Genomic DNA, 14,801 nt, shown 5'->3' with positions numbered 1-14,801 from the left:
GGTCGCGATGATTAATCAACAGCAGGGTTTGGCACAAAGTCACACACAGGCGCTGATTGCAGTTTAGGCAGTTCGCTTCTAATCGGCCGTCACCCAAGTGTATCTGAAGGTCAAGATTCCTGTGTCCTGTGCCATATAATTCATGCTCCGTTGATGCTCACTTTAAGTCATCATCAAATCAAAACTGACTCGTCTCTCCACGTTTGCTAACTATACAATGGCCTAAAAGCACTAGTTTTCTTCTGGACCTGCACTAGCCCTGGTACCCTTATCTGGACAGACACAAGTTGTTGTAACAACATTGCTGGTGACAATTTTATACCAGGCTAGGTGTATTTCTGAGTGCTTTCACACTTGTGTTTTTTGGAAAGCAGCTACAGAAAGATGAAGTGTGTTTGGGAGCAGGACAGGCCCACAATCTGCCCTCATGCTTGAGAAACGGATTTAACCAGTTCACGCTTGGCTTCAGTCATCTATCTTGACCTCTTTCTCAGCTGTATTCCTCCAACTCTTCAAATAATCAGTTTCTGCTTCCTCACTGTCCTTTTTTTCTTCTCAGGAACCATCTAGTCTCTATATAGCAATATATACAAGGCTATGGCTCTGATTTCACCCACCATATTTGATTGAAATTGAGATTTGAGATCAATGAGTTTTTGCCACAGCAATCATTTTTCTGGAGCTCTTCTTGCAGAGTGGCTGTTGCTTTTGCTCAATTACACAAACTTTTCTCAGAAGTCAGTCATTTGTTTCAGTAATGGAGAGAGGTGTTTTGTGTGTGTGTGTGTGTGTGTGTGCAGATGATCGGGGCACTGAAGCAACTCTGCTACCTGGACGTGTCCAAGAACAATTTGGAGATGGTTGAGGAGCAGATATCCGGCTGTGAAAACCTGCAGGATCTGCTGCTGTCCAACAACGCTTTGACGCAGCTGCCAGGGTCTATAGGTAAGATCCACACGCTAAAGTGCAGAGATGAACTCAATAATTAGTGTTTGTGGTGTCGTTTTTGTTAAATGCGATCAGTCAAAACGAGTGCAGGACGTGAAGCATGTCCTCTAACAGCCTCAGCTCTAATCTGCTTTGTAATAAATGAACAGGTTAGATGTGTAAGTGAACGGGAGGATTATGGGTAGAACAGTAATGCAATCTCATTACCTAATGAATGACCCAGTCGGACAGCCACTAATGAGCGGGCATGTTGAAGTGGCCAAGTCACACCGCCCTTGAGGCTCGCTGGGCAATAATACCTCCCATCTTAACACTTAATGAAATCTGCTTTAGAGCTGGACAGAGGTGCTCGACATAAACAAAAAGACAAGGTCTTGTCTTTCAGTGCAAGGGCTTTTAATTAAATGGCACTTTTCATCAATCTGGTACAGACTTAAAGGCTCAAAGAAAAAAAGGTTAGATTTAACTATTATCTCCCATAGACCAAGTTTAGCATTGGACTTGGCTAGTTTTAAACACACCAAGTGTCTGTCACCCAACCACCACCTTTAACATGGCGAGTTTGACCTGTTCCACCTTTAAGCCTTGACCTTCTTGTCTTGACTCCAACCATTCAAATCATTCAACTTCATAATGTTGATATTGTATGTCTAATTGTAATGTTTCATCATGGCCAAAACCATTTTTAATGTTGTTATTCAACTAATTTTAATTTTAAAAAAATGAAACGTGCAATTTTCATTCAACCCGGTCACTGCATATTTATAAATAAATAAAAACTGTAAAACATGACACTCAAAAGAGCAACATCCTTTGGACATTTACTAGAGCATGGCAGGAGTACAAGTAAATAATTATGCTGACTGCATTTGTCAAACTTTTTAACCCAGTTATTGTAAGAAAAAGTGATCAAACTATTTATATTTAAAATATTTCCTTAATTTAAGTGTCTCTGACTACAAAACATTTGGTTCTGAACTCCTGCTGAGTGAATGGGTCAGATTTTCAACCCTGTTACCCATTTTCTGTTGTTGTTTGTTAATATAAATTAAATAAGTTATCTATTTGATTTTGATATCTATTTAATGTTTTTCTAGAAAATTGCTCAAATCGAGCTTTTAAACCTGTACTAAGACATAACACATTTTTCGTAGCAGGGTTGAAAATGGCGGTTTTGCAAACTTCATAATAAATAATAAACCTCTTACAATTCTTTGACAGTAAATTTTCTGACAGCTAAACGAACGCCCCCTTTTACTGACCATATTTTGAGAGAAAAAGGTTTCCGACACTTTTGCACCATATTTGTGGAAAGTGCTGAATATTCGAGTGTTCAGTCTGATTAATTTCTTCTAATAACTTCCTTCAAGATGGGCAAGATTGATGGTCTCATTGTCTAAAATGAAGTGGATATGCAATGGCCAGTTTCTGTCTGCATGTATAAATTGCCAATTGCAATACAATCTCTCTCTCTCTCTCTCTGTCCGTCCCACAGGCTCACTGAAAAGACTAACCACTCTGAAGGTGGATGATAACCAGCTCATGTACCTGCCTGACACGATAGGCGGGTAAGTCAGCGCCATTTATACACAGCAACCTGATGACCTGCACTTAAACCATGACCCAGTTCTCCTTAACACACGAGTAGACTCGCACTGCATTTGCCTGCTTGTTTCATGTTTTCTGTGCTGATAGTGGGGGAAATCTGCAGAACGGGTTTAAATATTGTAAAATGTCTGAGTTGCACTCTTGGCCGTGTGATATTATAGTCAAGGAAATAATAATAATAATGATATTTTGTTTGAAAGTGAGCCCTGTAAATGATCAGGCCCATAAGCCACTGTATGAAACAGACAGAAGGCTTCGTAACGGGTCTGTGATTGAAGGAAGTACGTCCATATGGGCTCTCAGAGAGGGATTGCTTTACTGTGTGTGTGTGTGTGTGTGTGTGTGTGTGAGTGAGAGAGAAACAGACTGTGTTATCCATCAAAAAAGAAGCCAACCGTTTTACCTCATTCTCGCCACCTCTTATTTTGAGCTTGTTTCCAAACATGCTGGTTATCCCTCATGTCAGATTAGATTTCCTAGTCCAGGGTTAAGAAAATATGCCAAGAGGGATTATGAATACGTGATTGCAAGGATTCTCTTTTTAATCCTAGCCTGATTGTAAAGCATACTGATTAAGCACGATTAACTTTCCATTAGTCTCAGCGGTCTTTTCCCATCACACTGATGTAACGTACATTTTCACTGAATAACAACTGGTCGTTTTGCGGAGTTTGTTTTGTTTGATTTAGTTTGTTTTGAACTGGGGAGGTTTATGTAACAGTATGTTTTTTAAAATACTTTTCTTTTTTTTTTACATGAGCTTTTGTATTTTTTTAGAATATGAAACCCTATGATCTCATTGAGATAATTTTGGATGAGTGAAGAAACTTCACAATAATTGCTCTTAAATATGATTTATAATGGGATTGGTTAATGACGTAAAGTCATGATCAGTTGTATGTAATTATCGATGTCTCTTGCTCTGCCTCTCACACACACACACTTTTTTTTTAATGCTGCATTTTGGCATAATTTTGCCCATGTTTACACTGTCAACCAATTCCATCAACAATTTTTATCAAGGGTCATAAAAGATTTATTTAGGACAGAATAAGCAGTCTCTTGACCACATACGGCTGATTCGTTGCCTTCTCAGGGCTATTTCAGGACCCGGACTGAGATCCACTGGTTTAGTGTCATCCAAACCTTTTAGTTAGTTTCTCCTCAACACTTCTTACAGGGTTGGAGAAACGTTCAACTGTTTGTTTCACAGCTAAAATCCTTTTTACTGAAATGCAAATCAGCTTTAAAATCCACTTATTCAGCCTTGGTGTTTTCAATGGTGTTGTGATTTATTCAGCACACCTGCATGGTAGTCATGCCAAAAAAACGCAATGTTTGACGTCAGACTTTTAATGAACAAAGATTCAAGGTCGTTGATCACAGAAGTTTGTGAACCATCTGAATAGAGGCCAATAGAGTCTGATCTTCCTTGCCGTATTAAAAGATGACACAATATTTCTTTATATAGGGAACTGTTGAGCTTGATTTATATGTGGGTCTTTTTCTGTAGACTCACGACTCTGGATGAGCTGGACTGTAGCTTCAATGAGATCGAGGCGCTGCCGTCCACCATCGGTCAGTGTGTAAATCTGCGTACGTTTGCTGCCGACCACAACCTGCTCGCACAGATGCCTCCAGAGGTCAGTCCAGTCCCGGCATGCTTGATTCAAGACAACACGAAATTGCATTTAACCTCCATAATATGATGTATTTTTTATAGTGAAATGAAAAATAGTGCAGGATGGGACTTGGTATTGAATTAACTATTAATTAGTTTTAATATCTATAACTGTGCAATTGGTTGCAGTGGCTTTGATTTGTTTTTGTCAGTTAATAATGTCAAATTCACAAAACATATTGTTCTTCTGCACTGTAAAAAGGGGTCATCGGATGCCCATTTTCCACAAGTTGGTATGATTCTTTAGGGTCTTCATGTAAAGTTTGTAACATACTTTGGTTAAAATTCCTCAATGGTTGTGTAAAACACCCTTTTACCTCCTCAAAAACAGCTCTGTTCACAGCGACCCGTTTCGGTGCATGTCTCTTTAAATGATAATGAGCAACTGCTCACCCCACCCCTCTCTCTTCTGTGGGGCGTGTCGATACAAGACGGCCTTGGCGGACAGTATACAAATGGCTGAGGGCGGAAATATGCTAATACGGGACAGTCCGTCAGCGGTCGTGGGTCGGAGCATGAGTAATATGACATCATATTGCTCAGAAAATCCAAACAGCTTGATTATTGAGTGTTTAGATTTTTTGGGGATTAAAAAAAATGGAGTGAATGGATTTTTTTCATTGTAGGGTGGTTGTGTCCACACACTGCAAAGACACGTTTAAATGCAAACACCATGTAAAAGTGAATTTTGCATCCGATGACCCCTTTAAATTAAGAACAATCACCCTGGATGTGCAACTTAAATTACATTAAACTGACTTAAAAATTAGTTAAATCTTGTATAACTTAAAAGTTGAAAATTGCTTGACTTATTTTGAAGAGGTAAATCCATGTAAAAACATATGTTGTCATACATTATTGATCATAATTGTTTACAGTGTAAACCGATTCTTATTAATGAATCAGACTGATTCGCCAAGAACTTTGTCAGTGAAACTTATGCTGGAATCATAATCATGCAACATTTAACACACTTTTTAATGGAACTAGTGGTAAGAAGAATTTAACTAAACATTTATTTTGCCAATAAAAATCTTTAAAAAACATCTTTCAAAAGATCTTTGTGGAGAAACAACGTTTAATGATATTGAATCGGTTTGTTTGAATGAATTAACCGAACAAACAAACTCTCACTGCTGTTATCAGTTTAGCTCATATGCGATGGGCTTCCTGTAACTGAGTATTTGAAGAGGTCTCTACCGCATCGATCCTGCATTCTGATCAAAGCGTCCTCTGTGAGCCACGGTAGACATCGCCTGCGCGTCTCAGTTAACCCTTCATGTGTGTGCTTGTGCGTCTGACAGATGGGCAGCTTGAAGAACGTCACCGTTCTCTTCCTGCACTCCAACAAGCTGGAGTGTCTGCCGGAGGAGATGGGCGACATGCAGAAACTCAAGGTCATCAATCTCAGCGACAACAAGTACGTCCCCCTGTGCCGCCGCATATACGGCCAGCCAGCACATCACACAATATGCAAAAAATCATCTGCTGATTTCTACATCGTTTAGCTTATATCCAAAACCACTAGCAGTTTTTAAGCTGGCATATTATTACATTTAATAATGTTTTGACCCTGGGATAAGAATTTTTCTTTGTAAGTGAGGTCAAACCAAATTAATGGACAGTTGAGACTCTTCATGTACGAAATCTCTCAATGAGGATCGTTTCCAACCTTGGCACGCAGCTGGAGTCTGTGAGAGCCATTGCTTCAACATTTCTCTGAGAGATCCACGTAGACCGATTTGGCTGGGATTCAACAGGCTGGAAATTATCACTCTATTTTCTACTCTCTCTGCTATATTTATCAGCCTCGATGCACATTTTACCAGTCAGGCCTTTTTCAATTTACTGTGTTGCCAATGAATGATGTCCCATTTCTTGTTTCATCAGCATACTGTCATACTAACTTCTTTCTTATGCATTGTACAGTAATCTAGTTTTTGTTTTGTTTTCTTTCTTCACAGGTTGAGGAACCTTCCGTACAGCTTCACTAAACTCAACCAGATGACCGCAATGTGGCTTTCTGAAAACCAGGTGGGCAAAGCTCAGATACACAAAACAGTCAGCAGGGGGTTGTTTTTGACTCTGAAGGGGGTTTGTTTGTTGCAATAATGATCGACTGATTGTAAATCGGCTGTAGGCCGATTACCGGATATTTCTCCGCTATCGACGCTCGCTTTGAGAAATTCTGCCAAATTGTGCAACTGTTTCCGTGTGATTATTAGATTTGAGCTATCGCATCGCTAGAAAAGGGGATCCGGATGTAAACTGAAATATTAATATACTGAAATATTAATGTTAATATTACAAAGCTTGTTTTCAAATAATTTTAAGTCTCTCCACCAGGTTTTTTAAGTTTTTAAGTTGTCAGTCACCGCCAGCGTTTTTGATCATTTTCACAAAAGTTTAATGGCCCCCAGAATATTTTGTTGAATGAATATCTGAACACACAATATATCTAATGAAAGAACAGAGCCTCTGCTTTTAAACAAACAAACAAAAACCCTAGCTTCATGCATTGTTTTTTATCAACACTTGAATATGGGTAAGTTTCATTAAAAAAAGCAACATTTTGAGCAAAAAGCTGAGAAAATCGCATTTTTGTAAGACTACATAGTACATTGCCTGGGACAGGAGTTAGTTATATTTTAGCTTTCTGTCTCTGAATACGTAAATATTTGATCGCATTTGATTATTTCAGAGAGCCGTTTAATACATTTACATAAATCACTATAATCTCATTCACAGTCACTTCCCAAAATACTCTTGAAAAGCTTGTCCTTTAGCAGGGTCTGTGCTGTTGGTGATTTGATGTTCCCATCAGAGGAGCTCAGAGTGTGTGTGTGGGTGATCTGAGTGATTGTCACAAGTGGCCATCAAGCCTGTGACTAATGCTTATTCAATATAACAATCACCTCCACTCCCACACACGCCGTCTTCCCACCTCTGAGGTTCAACATAGCACGTAGTTTATCTTAATATATGATATAAATTAAAGGAGTAGTTCATCCAAAAATTCTAATTGTCATCATTTACTCACCCATTACAAACCTGTATGACTTTCTTTAATGCTCTCCAGCACTGGGTCAGTTGAATGCCTAGGCCCTAAAGCATTGGAGGCTGAGACAGAGATTGTTGTGATATTTGCTCTCAAGGAAAGTGAATTACGCTATGAAGTAATAAAACACTGGTAGCGGATCTAATCAGTGTGGCCCATATGGCATGAGACTGCCAAGATCCTCTGTGAATCAACCTCTCTGCAAGGGTTTCAGCCGTACAGCTCAGCTGGAATATCGACAGCTGATGAAGATTGCGCTGGGACGAAGGTGGCACGCTGTTCTTTTATTGATCGTGATGTGGGGCTTTATAAAGCTGCATGTGATTAAAGATGAGATGAGTTTAAAGCCAGTGCTGCATGGCTTGAATCTGTAATGAGAGCAGGCAAGACTCATGATTTTCCAAGGCATCCAACCGAATTTTACTAACCTTGTGTTTTAATTTTTCTCGTTTTCCAGTCGAAGCCCCTCATTCCCCTGCAGAAAGAGGAGGATCCAGAGACGCAAAAGACCGTACTGACTAACTACATGTTCCCTCAACAGACCCGAAGCGAGGACTGTGAGTATCTAGTCATGCATAACCTGCAGCTGTCACCCTCCTGTCACAAGAGCTTCCTTGACTGAATGTATGCCTTGAGTATTGTATATGCATTGTATAAATATATATATGAGATTATATAATTCGAAATATAATCTTTATAATTAAATAATTATAAGTAACTAAAACCCACAGCTTCACTATTAGTAGAGAGACGCTGCCAGGTGCAATTCACACACAATCGCTCTCACACACACTAATGCATTCATATAAATGTAATCTTTACTGTGTTATTTTATCTATATCTGATTTAGAACGAGCAGAAATCTGTGAGAAATATAACGACCCAAAAGAACAGATAAAAATAATCTGTTATGTAGGAGCGCTGTGTTATATGCCATATCTGTGCAGATCTCAGTCTCAGATCAAGATTCAGGCTTGTTTGTTCATCAATGACGTCATCAGCGACTAGTCGACATCCACTCGACTTTCATCACATAAATGTCGACATCACAAAAAATCTGAAGTCGTTTAACCCCTAATATATATATATATATATTGCTGCCTGAGTTTTGTCGAATGTAAAATTTCTTAAGCATTTTTATATATATTTTAATGTTGATAATAATGGCCTACCGCTCCAAAAAAAAAAGTATCTTAAAATATTAAAATATTTCATTTTAACTTTGATAATTTCTATTCATACAGTATAAATAACAGGTATATCTAGTTCTTGTTAAGTACATGAGGAAGACCGCTGACCGCTGAAGACCCACAACCATGGGGAAGACCGCTGACTCGACAGTTGTCCAGAAGACGATCATTAGCTGCGTTTCCACCGTCGGGCCGAAAGGGTCTTAGAATGGTACGAAACAGTTCCAGTTGTGTTTCCACTTAAGCCTGGCACGGCACGGTACGCCACGATCACAGACCGTTCTCGGCACGGATGGCTAAACGTCCTGGGAGAATCCGTGAAGTGACAACGCAACTCAGGATTGGTCACTTGTCTGTTGCCTGGGTACCAGTTTCTCTGTAGCTGGTTAAGCGCTCTATTGAGCGACGTAAACACAAATTAATAATAAAATTAAAATAAATATCCTCCACATTCGTAAAAGCAGCTGTTGACACCCTCCACAAGGAGTGTAAGCCACAGAAGGTCATCGCTGAAAGGGCTGGCTATTCGCAGAGCGCTGTATCGAAGTTAATTCGTGGAAAGTTGACTGGAAGGAAGAAGTGTGGTAGGAGAAGTTGCACAAGCAACCGGGATGACCACCGCCTTGAGAAGACTGTCAAGCCGATTCAAGATCTTGCGAGAGCTTCACAAGGAGTGGACTGAAGCTGAACAGTTTCCGCAGTGAGTGATGATTTGGGGTGCCATATCTGCTGGCGTTGGCGTTTATCAAGTCCAAATTCAACGCAGCCGACCATCAGGCGGTTTTAGAGTACTTCATGCTTCCGTCTGCTGACAAGCTTTATGGGGGTGCCGATTTCCTTTTCCAGCAGGATTTAGCACCTGCCCACAGTGCCAAAACTACTACTAACTGGTTTGCTCGCTATGATATTACTGTGCTTGATTGGCCAGCCAACTCACCTGACCTGAACCCTGTAGAGAATCAATGGCGTATTGTCAAGAGAGAGATGAGAAACACCCGACTCAACAATACAGACGAGCTGAACGCTGCCATCACAGCAACCTGGGCTTCAGTAACGCCTCAGCAGTGTGCATTGATGCATCCGTGCTAAAGGAGCCCCGACCAAGTATTGAGTGCATAAATTAACCTTTTTTTTCAGGACTTTTTTTTATTGAATTTAGGACATTTTGAGATACTGGATTTTTTTTTCATGAAAAAATGGGTACTCATTTTCATGAGCTGTTAGCCGTAATCATCTAAACTAAAACAAAAAAAGGTTTGAAATATTTTACATGTAATGAATTTACATCATTTTTGAGACGCACCTGTACATCCCAAACTTTTGAATCGCATTATTACAATTTAAAATAACTTTCACTTTTGAATAGATTTTAAAATGTAATTTATTCCTGTGATCAAAGCTGAATTTTCAGCATCATTACTCCAGTCTTCAGTGTCACATGATCCTTCAGAAATCATTCTAATGACTGGAGGGAAAAAATCTTACTGACTCCAAATGTTTAAACTGTAGTGTGTATATACACTCACCGGCCACTTTATTAGGTACACCTGTCCAACTGCTCGTTAACACTTAATTTCTAAGCAGCCAATCACATGGCGGCAACTCAGCGCATTTAGGCATGTAGACATGGTCAAGACAATCTCCTGCAGTTCAAACCGAGCATCAGTATGGGGAAGAAAGGTGATTTGAGTGACTTTGAACGTGGCATGATTGTTGGTGCCAGAAGGGCTGGTCTGAGTATTTCAGAAACTGCTAATCTACTGGGATTTTCACGCACAACCATCTCTAGGGTTTACAGAGAATGGTCCGAAAAAGAAAAAACATCCAGTGAGCGGCAGTTCTGTGGGCGGAAATGCCTTGTTGATGCCAGAGGTCAGAGGAGAACGGCCAGACTGGTTCGAGCTGATAGAAGGGCAACAGTGACTGAAATAACCACTCGTTACAACCGAGGTATGCAGCAAAGCATTTGTGAAGCCACAACACGCACAACCTTGAGGCGGATGGGCTACAACAGCAGAAGACTCCACCGGGTACCACTCATCTCCACTACAAATAGGAAAAAGAGGCTACAATTTGCAAGAGCTCACCAAAATTGAACAGTTGAAGACTGGAAAAATGTTGCCTGGTCTGATGAGTCTCGATTTCTGTTGAGACATTCAGATGTTAGAGTCAGAATTTGGCGTAAACAGAATGAGAACATGGAACCATCATGCCTTGTTACCACTGTGCAGGCTGGTGGTGGTGGTGTAATGGTGTGGGGGATGTTTTCCTGGCACACTTTAGGCTCCTTAGTGCCAATTGGGCATCGTTTAAATGCCACGGCCTACCTGAGCATTGTTTCTGACCATGTCCATCCCTTTATGGCCACCATGTACCCATCCTCTGATGGCTACTTCCACCGTGTCACAAAGCTCTAATCATTTCAAATTGGTTTCTTGAACATGACAATGAGTTCACTGTACTAAAATGGCCTCCACAGTCACCAGATCTCAACCCAATAGAGCATCTTTGGGATGTGGTGGAACGGGAGATTCGCATCATGGATGTGCAGCCGACAAATCTGCGGCAACTGTGTGATGCCATCATGTCAATATGGACCAAACTCCCTGAGGAATGCTTCCAGCACCTTGTTGAATCTATGCCACGAAGAATTGAGGCAGTTCTGAAGGCAAAAGGGGGTCCAACCCCATACTAGCATGGGGTACCTAATAAAGTGGCCGGTGAGTGTATATACACTACAGTTTAAACATTTGGAGTCAGTAAGATTTTTTTAATATATATATATATATATATATATATATTAGGGGTGCAACGGTTCACAAAATTCACGGTTTGGTTCGATACGATACACTTGTCACGGTTCGGTACGTTTCCAATACAGCAAAAAGAAAGAAATGCCAGAGAAATTTTCTTGATTAAATTTTTTTAATCATATTTTTATTAAAACAAACTTAATAAAGTATGATATTTTTTAACTTTGAGCAATGATGGAGCTATACTTGACTTTTCTTAGCAGCTTATAAAACAAAACAGCTCCTTGGACAAAATGAAATGTAATATTGTAGTAGTTATAAACAGGTTTATTTTAGTTCAGATTAGGGATGGGCGATATGGCCTAAAATCCATATTGCGATATACATTGCAGCCTCTTGCGATAACGATATATATCACGATATATAAATTATAATAGAACCATTTCAGAACAGGTTAGACAGACCATAAGGAAAGCCAAACTGCAAAATGTATTTGTTTTAAAAACATTTATTATGCAAAACTGTAATTATAGAACATAATTTTGCAGATGAATAAAATTCAAGTACACTAGCTGCAGAGACTTTAACAAAGAAAAAGCTTAAAGTATTGGGTTTATTTCCTGTAGTGCACGCCTGTTTCACACATACTCCGTGTGCAGTGCAGTGCGGTGGTGTGCGGCACAGGAGCAGCACGCGCTATTGTGCTTTCACATATGGTGCGTTTGCAGTGCGCAACTGATCTACGGCTGTACGACAAACAACATTAATCCTCTATTTTTTATTTCAAATTACTATTTATATTATTAGTGTCTTTTATAAAATAATATAAAAGAGTTTCAGCATTGTGATTCTATTTGTACACAGACAGTAGGCTAGTAATACGCACTCTTTCACAAGGCTATTCACGTTTAAATTTATAACACTTAAAAACGTATTATTACTTCTATATAGATTTATATATTAAGTTGCTCAAGCAAGTGGCAAAACATTGATACATTTATGTTAACATCGCAAACATTTTAAATTAAAACATACATAATTGACATAAACAGCTCTCTCATACCTTTTCTTTTGCATTTAAATCTTTTTTACAAGAAATATTGCAATCACAAAGAACTTGTTTCATGAAGAGACAAGTGCATCCATTATGTTGCGTTGTTGAGGTAATGTTACTGTGTACGTTAGTTTCCTTGCTTTAATTACCCCGAGCTTAAAGTTAAAAAGAAAATGATTGAAAAATAGTATTATTATTTTTTTTACTATATTAGTAAAAAGATTACTATATTTTCATATCAATCCGTGTTCATTTTTACCATGAACCATGCGCTGTCACTTTAATTCAGCACGTGCAGCACAGCAGAAATAGACTGTGTGGAAACGATCACGGCACTGCTGTATACACACCGCTCCTGGAACGCATTGCAGCACCGCATCCGCGTGCAGGCCTGTTAACATGGGTACGGAAAAAATATATAGCCTACATATGCACTGCAAACGGAATATGTGTGAAACAGGCGTTAGCCAGAACTGTTGCCCATACAGAGTATAGTTTGCTGCTGCTCGTCGGACGGCTTAAATCCGAACCAATGGATGTTGCACCGGGTTTTTTTACCAGCTCCTCCGTTTCGCTTTCAGCCATGTTTACTCAAGATGTCGAATACGATGGATGCGTTGCAGCCGTTTGCAGCTCGTGGCTCTAAATTTTGCGGGTAGATTGCGTCAACATGCATTATCGCGATAGTGCAATATAATTAAAATCCATATCGTAGACCAATTTTGTATCGTAAATATTGCATATCGTTTATATCACCCATTACTAGTTCAGATTAACATTTGAGGGCAGCAACTGTATTCATAATGTCAAAATAAAACCGACGTGATGTTACTTAAAAGCATTATAGCCTACTATTCCTGCCACACTCCCATGGTTACAGTTAGTAGTGTTACTACAGTAAACCCATGGTGAATGTTGCTGATCTGTGGACACTGGATAGTTCATTCATGGCTCAATTTTTCTTCCTGGTTTCCACGTCAGCGCTGTTTGATCCGTTAATAACAGAGAAACGTGAATGTTTCTCACTAGATCTCGCAGCGATGTTATTACTTAAGTGGTGAATTCAAATTTTTTCTTTCTGATTTGGCTGTGTAGTAACAGTGCTGATGATTAAGATCGGCTCGCGCTGCATTGGTCCAAACTGATAAACGGTCCGTCAACCTCATAATAACGAGAAGCTCAGTTTCATTCCGCTTACATTACATTAGCCATTTGATGTTGGGCAATGTTGTGGTCACGCCAGTGTCTCTTACATTATGAGCGCACTTGCCACGCGCGATGCGGCTACATTTGAAATAACGAAATTTTGGTCGGCAGGAAAAATGGTCCAACGACCTGTTCGGTTCAAAAATGCGTAACGAAAAACGAACCGAAAGCCTCGTACCGAACGGTTCAATACGAATACGTGTATCGTTAAACCCCTAATATATATATATATATATATATATATATATACACACAATATAACCAGGGCTTGAAGTTAATACCTGCCAGTTGTGGGTGAAATTCAACAGTGGCGGGTAATGCAAATCAGCTCATTAGCCAGTTTGACATGGTGGATTATGGTTCATAAATGATGTCCTGTCACTTTGTATGCCATTGCTATCAGAGCCCCTCCCCAAAGAGGAGCCTCCAACATTAACAAAGCGTAAGGGTAACTCACTGCGAGAAGCGTGCGCTATGGCAAGTCTTTCAAATTCGATTGTTTGGTATGAGTGTACCGCAGTAACATCTCATGGACGCCACTTTGTTCATTCGTGAAGTGAACGTTTGTGTGAATAGCGCATAGATTCACTATTTTGGACTGCCGCCTTGAACTTGACAATGCAAGTACAGAATGACATGTACATTGTGCGATACCTAAAATGTGCTAGACGCCGTGTGACCAGTTAACGCTCCGCCAGAGCCCTGGGTGATGAGGCCACTGTTATAACCCCTTTTACAAACATTAAGCATTCATTTTAGAGTGAGCTATAGAAGGTCTGAATGGACGGGAACTTAAAAATCTAGAAGCCGAATGCAGGCAGTAGCAGACATTTGAATCTGTCAGGTCTGTGAAGTCTTGTATATAGTTTTAGAGACCTGACTGAGCGTCAAATGTCTGCTGCTACCTGCAGCCAGAACTTGCTCATGTCACTGTTTTCCCTCTCCGAGACTCTGGATTCCAGAGGGAGGAGATTAATGAGTCTTAACCTGTTTCCTAGCAACTCTACTCTAAACTCCTCGGAGCGCGAGCGCACCGGCTCTGACTGACGCTCTCCGGGGTCCGCTTCAGTTTGGAAGCATGATTGAGCTTTAGAAACGGCCTGAAGTCTGTGCGCCTACATGACATCGTGCTCTCCTGAACCCAGATGTCTTGTTAAATGGGCACACAACACAAATTAGAGTTGATGTGTGTGTGAACCGAGTCTGTGCCGCCCACCAAGCTCAGGCTGTTTCATTCAGGATTTTGCTGTTTGTTAATCCACATAGCAGAGAGACACTGCATTAGTCCATTTTAATGATTTGG

At 40.0% G+C, this 14,801-nt stretch overlaps 1 protein-coding gene across 3 annotated transcripts in view; it reads left to right on the top strand.

The window, feature by feature from the left end:
- Window positions 1-14,801, top strand: part of erbin (erbb2 interacting protein) — a 76,978-nt gene that overhangs the window by 47,664 nt on the left and 14,513 nt on the right. For all 3 annotated transcript variants that reach the window (XM_056241680.1, XM_056241679.1, XM_056241678.1), the window contains exons 9-14: window positions 801-945; window positions 2,444-2,516; window positions 4,070-4,199; window positions 5,542-5,657; window positions 6,202-6,271; window positions 7,753-7,852. In XM_056241680.1, coding sequence (XP_056097655.1) covers window positions 801-945; window positions 2,444-2,516; window positions 4,070-4,199; window positions 5,542-5,657; window positions 6,202-6,271; window positions 7,753-7,852 — 634 coding nt within the window. The remainder of the gene's footprint in view (window positions 1-800; window positions 946-2,443; window positions 2,517-4,069; window positions 4,200-5,541; window positions 5,658-6,201; window positions 6,272-7,752; window positions 7,853-14,801) is intronic.

The sequence above is a fragment of the Rhinichthys klamathensis genome, unplaced genomic scaffold (assembly GCF_029890125.1).
Source record: "Rhinichthys klamathensis goyatoka isolate OS25496 unplaced genomic scaffold, OSU_Roscu_1.1 h1tg000665l_1, whole genome shotgun sequence".
Taxonomy (NCBI): Eukaryota; Metazoa; Chordata; class Actinopteri; order Cypriniformes; family Leuciscidae; genus Rhinichthys; species Rhinichthys klamathensis.
The sequence above is the reverse complement of the archived record's forward strand: the minus strand, read 5'-3'. Positions and strand labels throughout refer to the sequence as shown.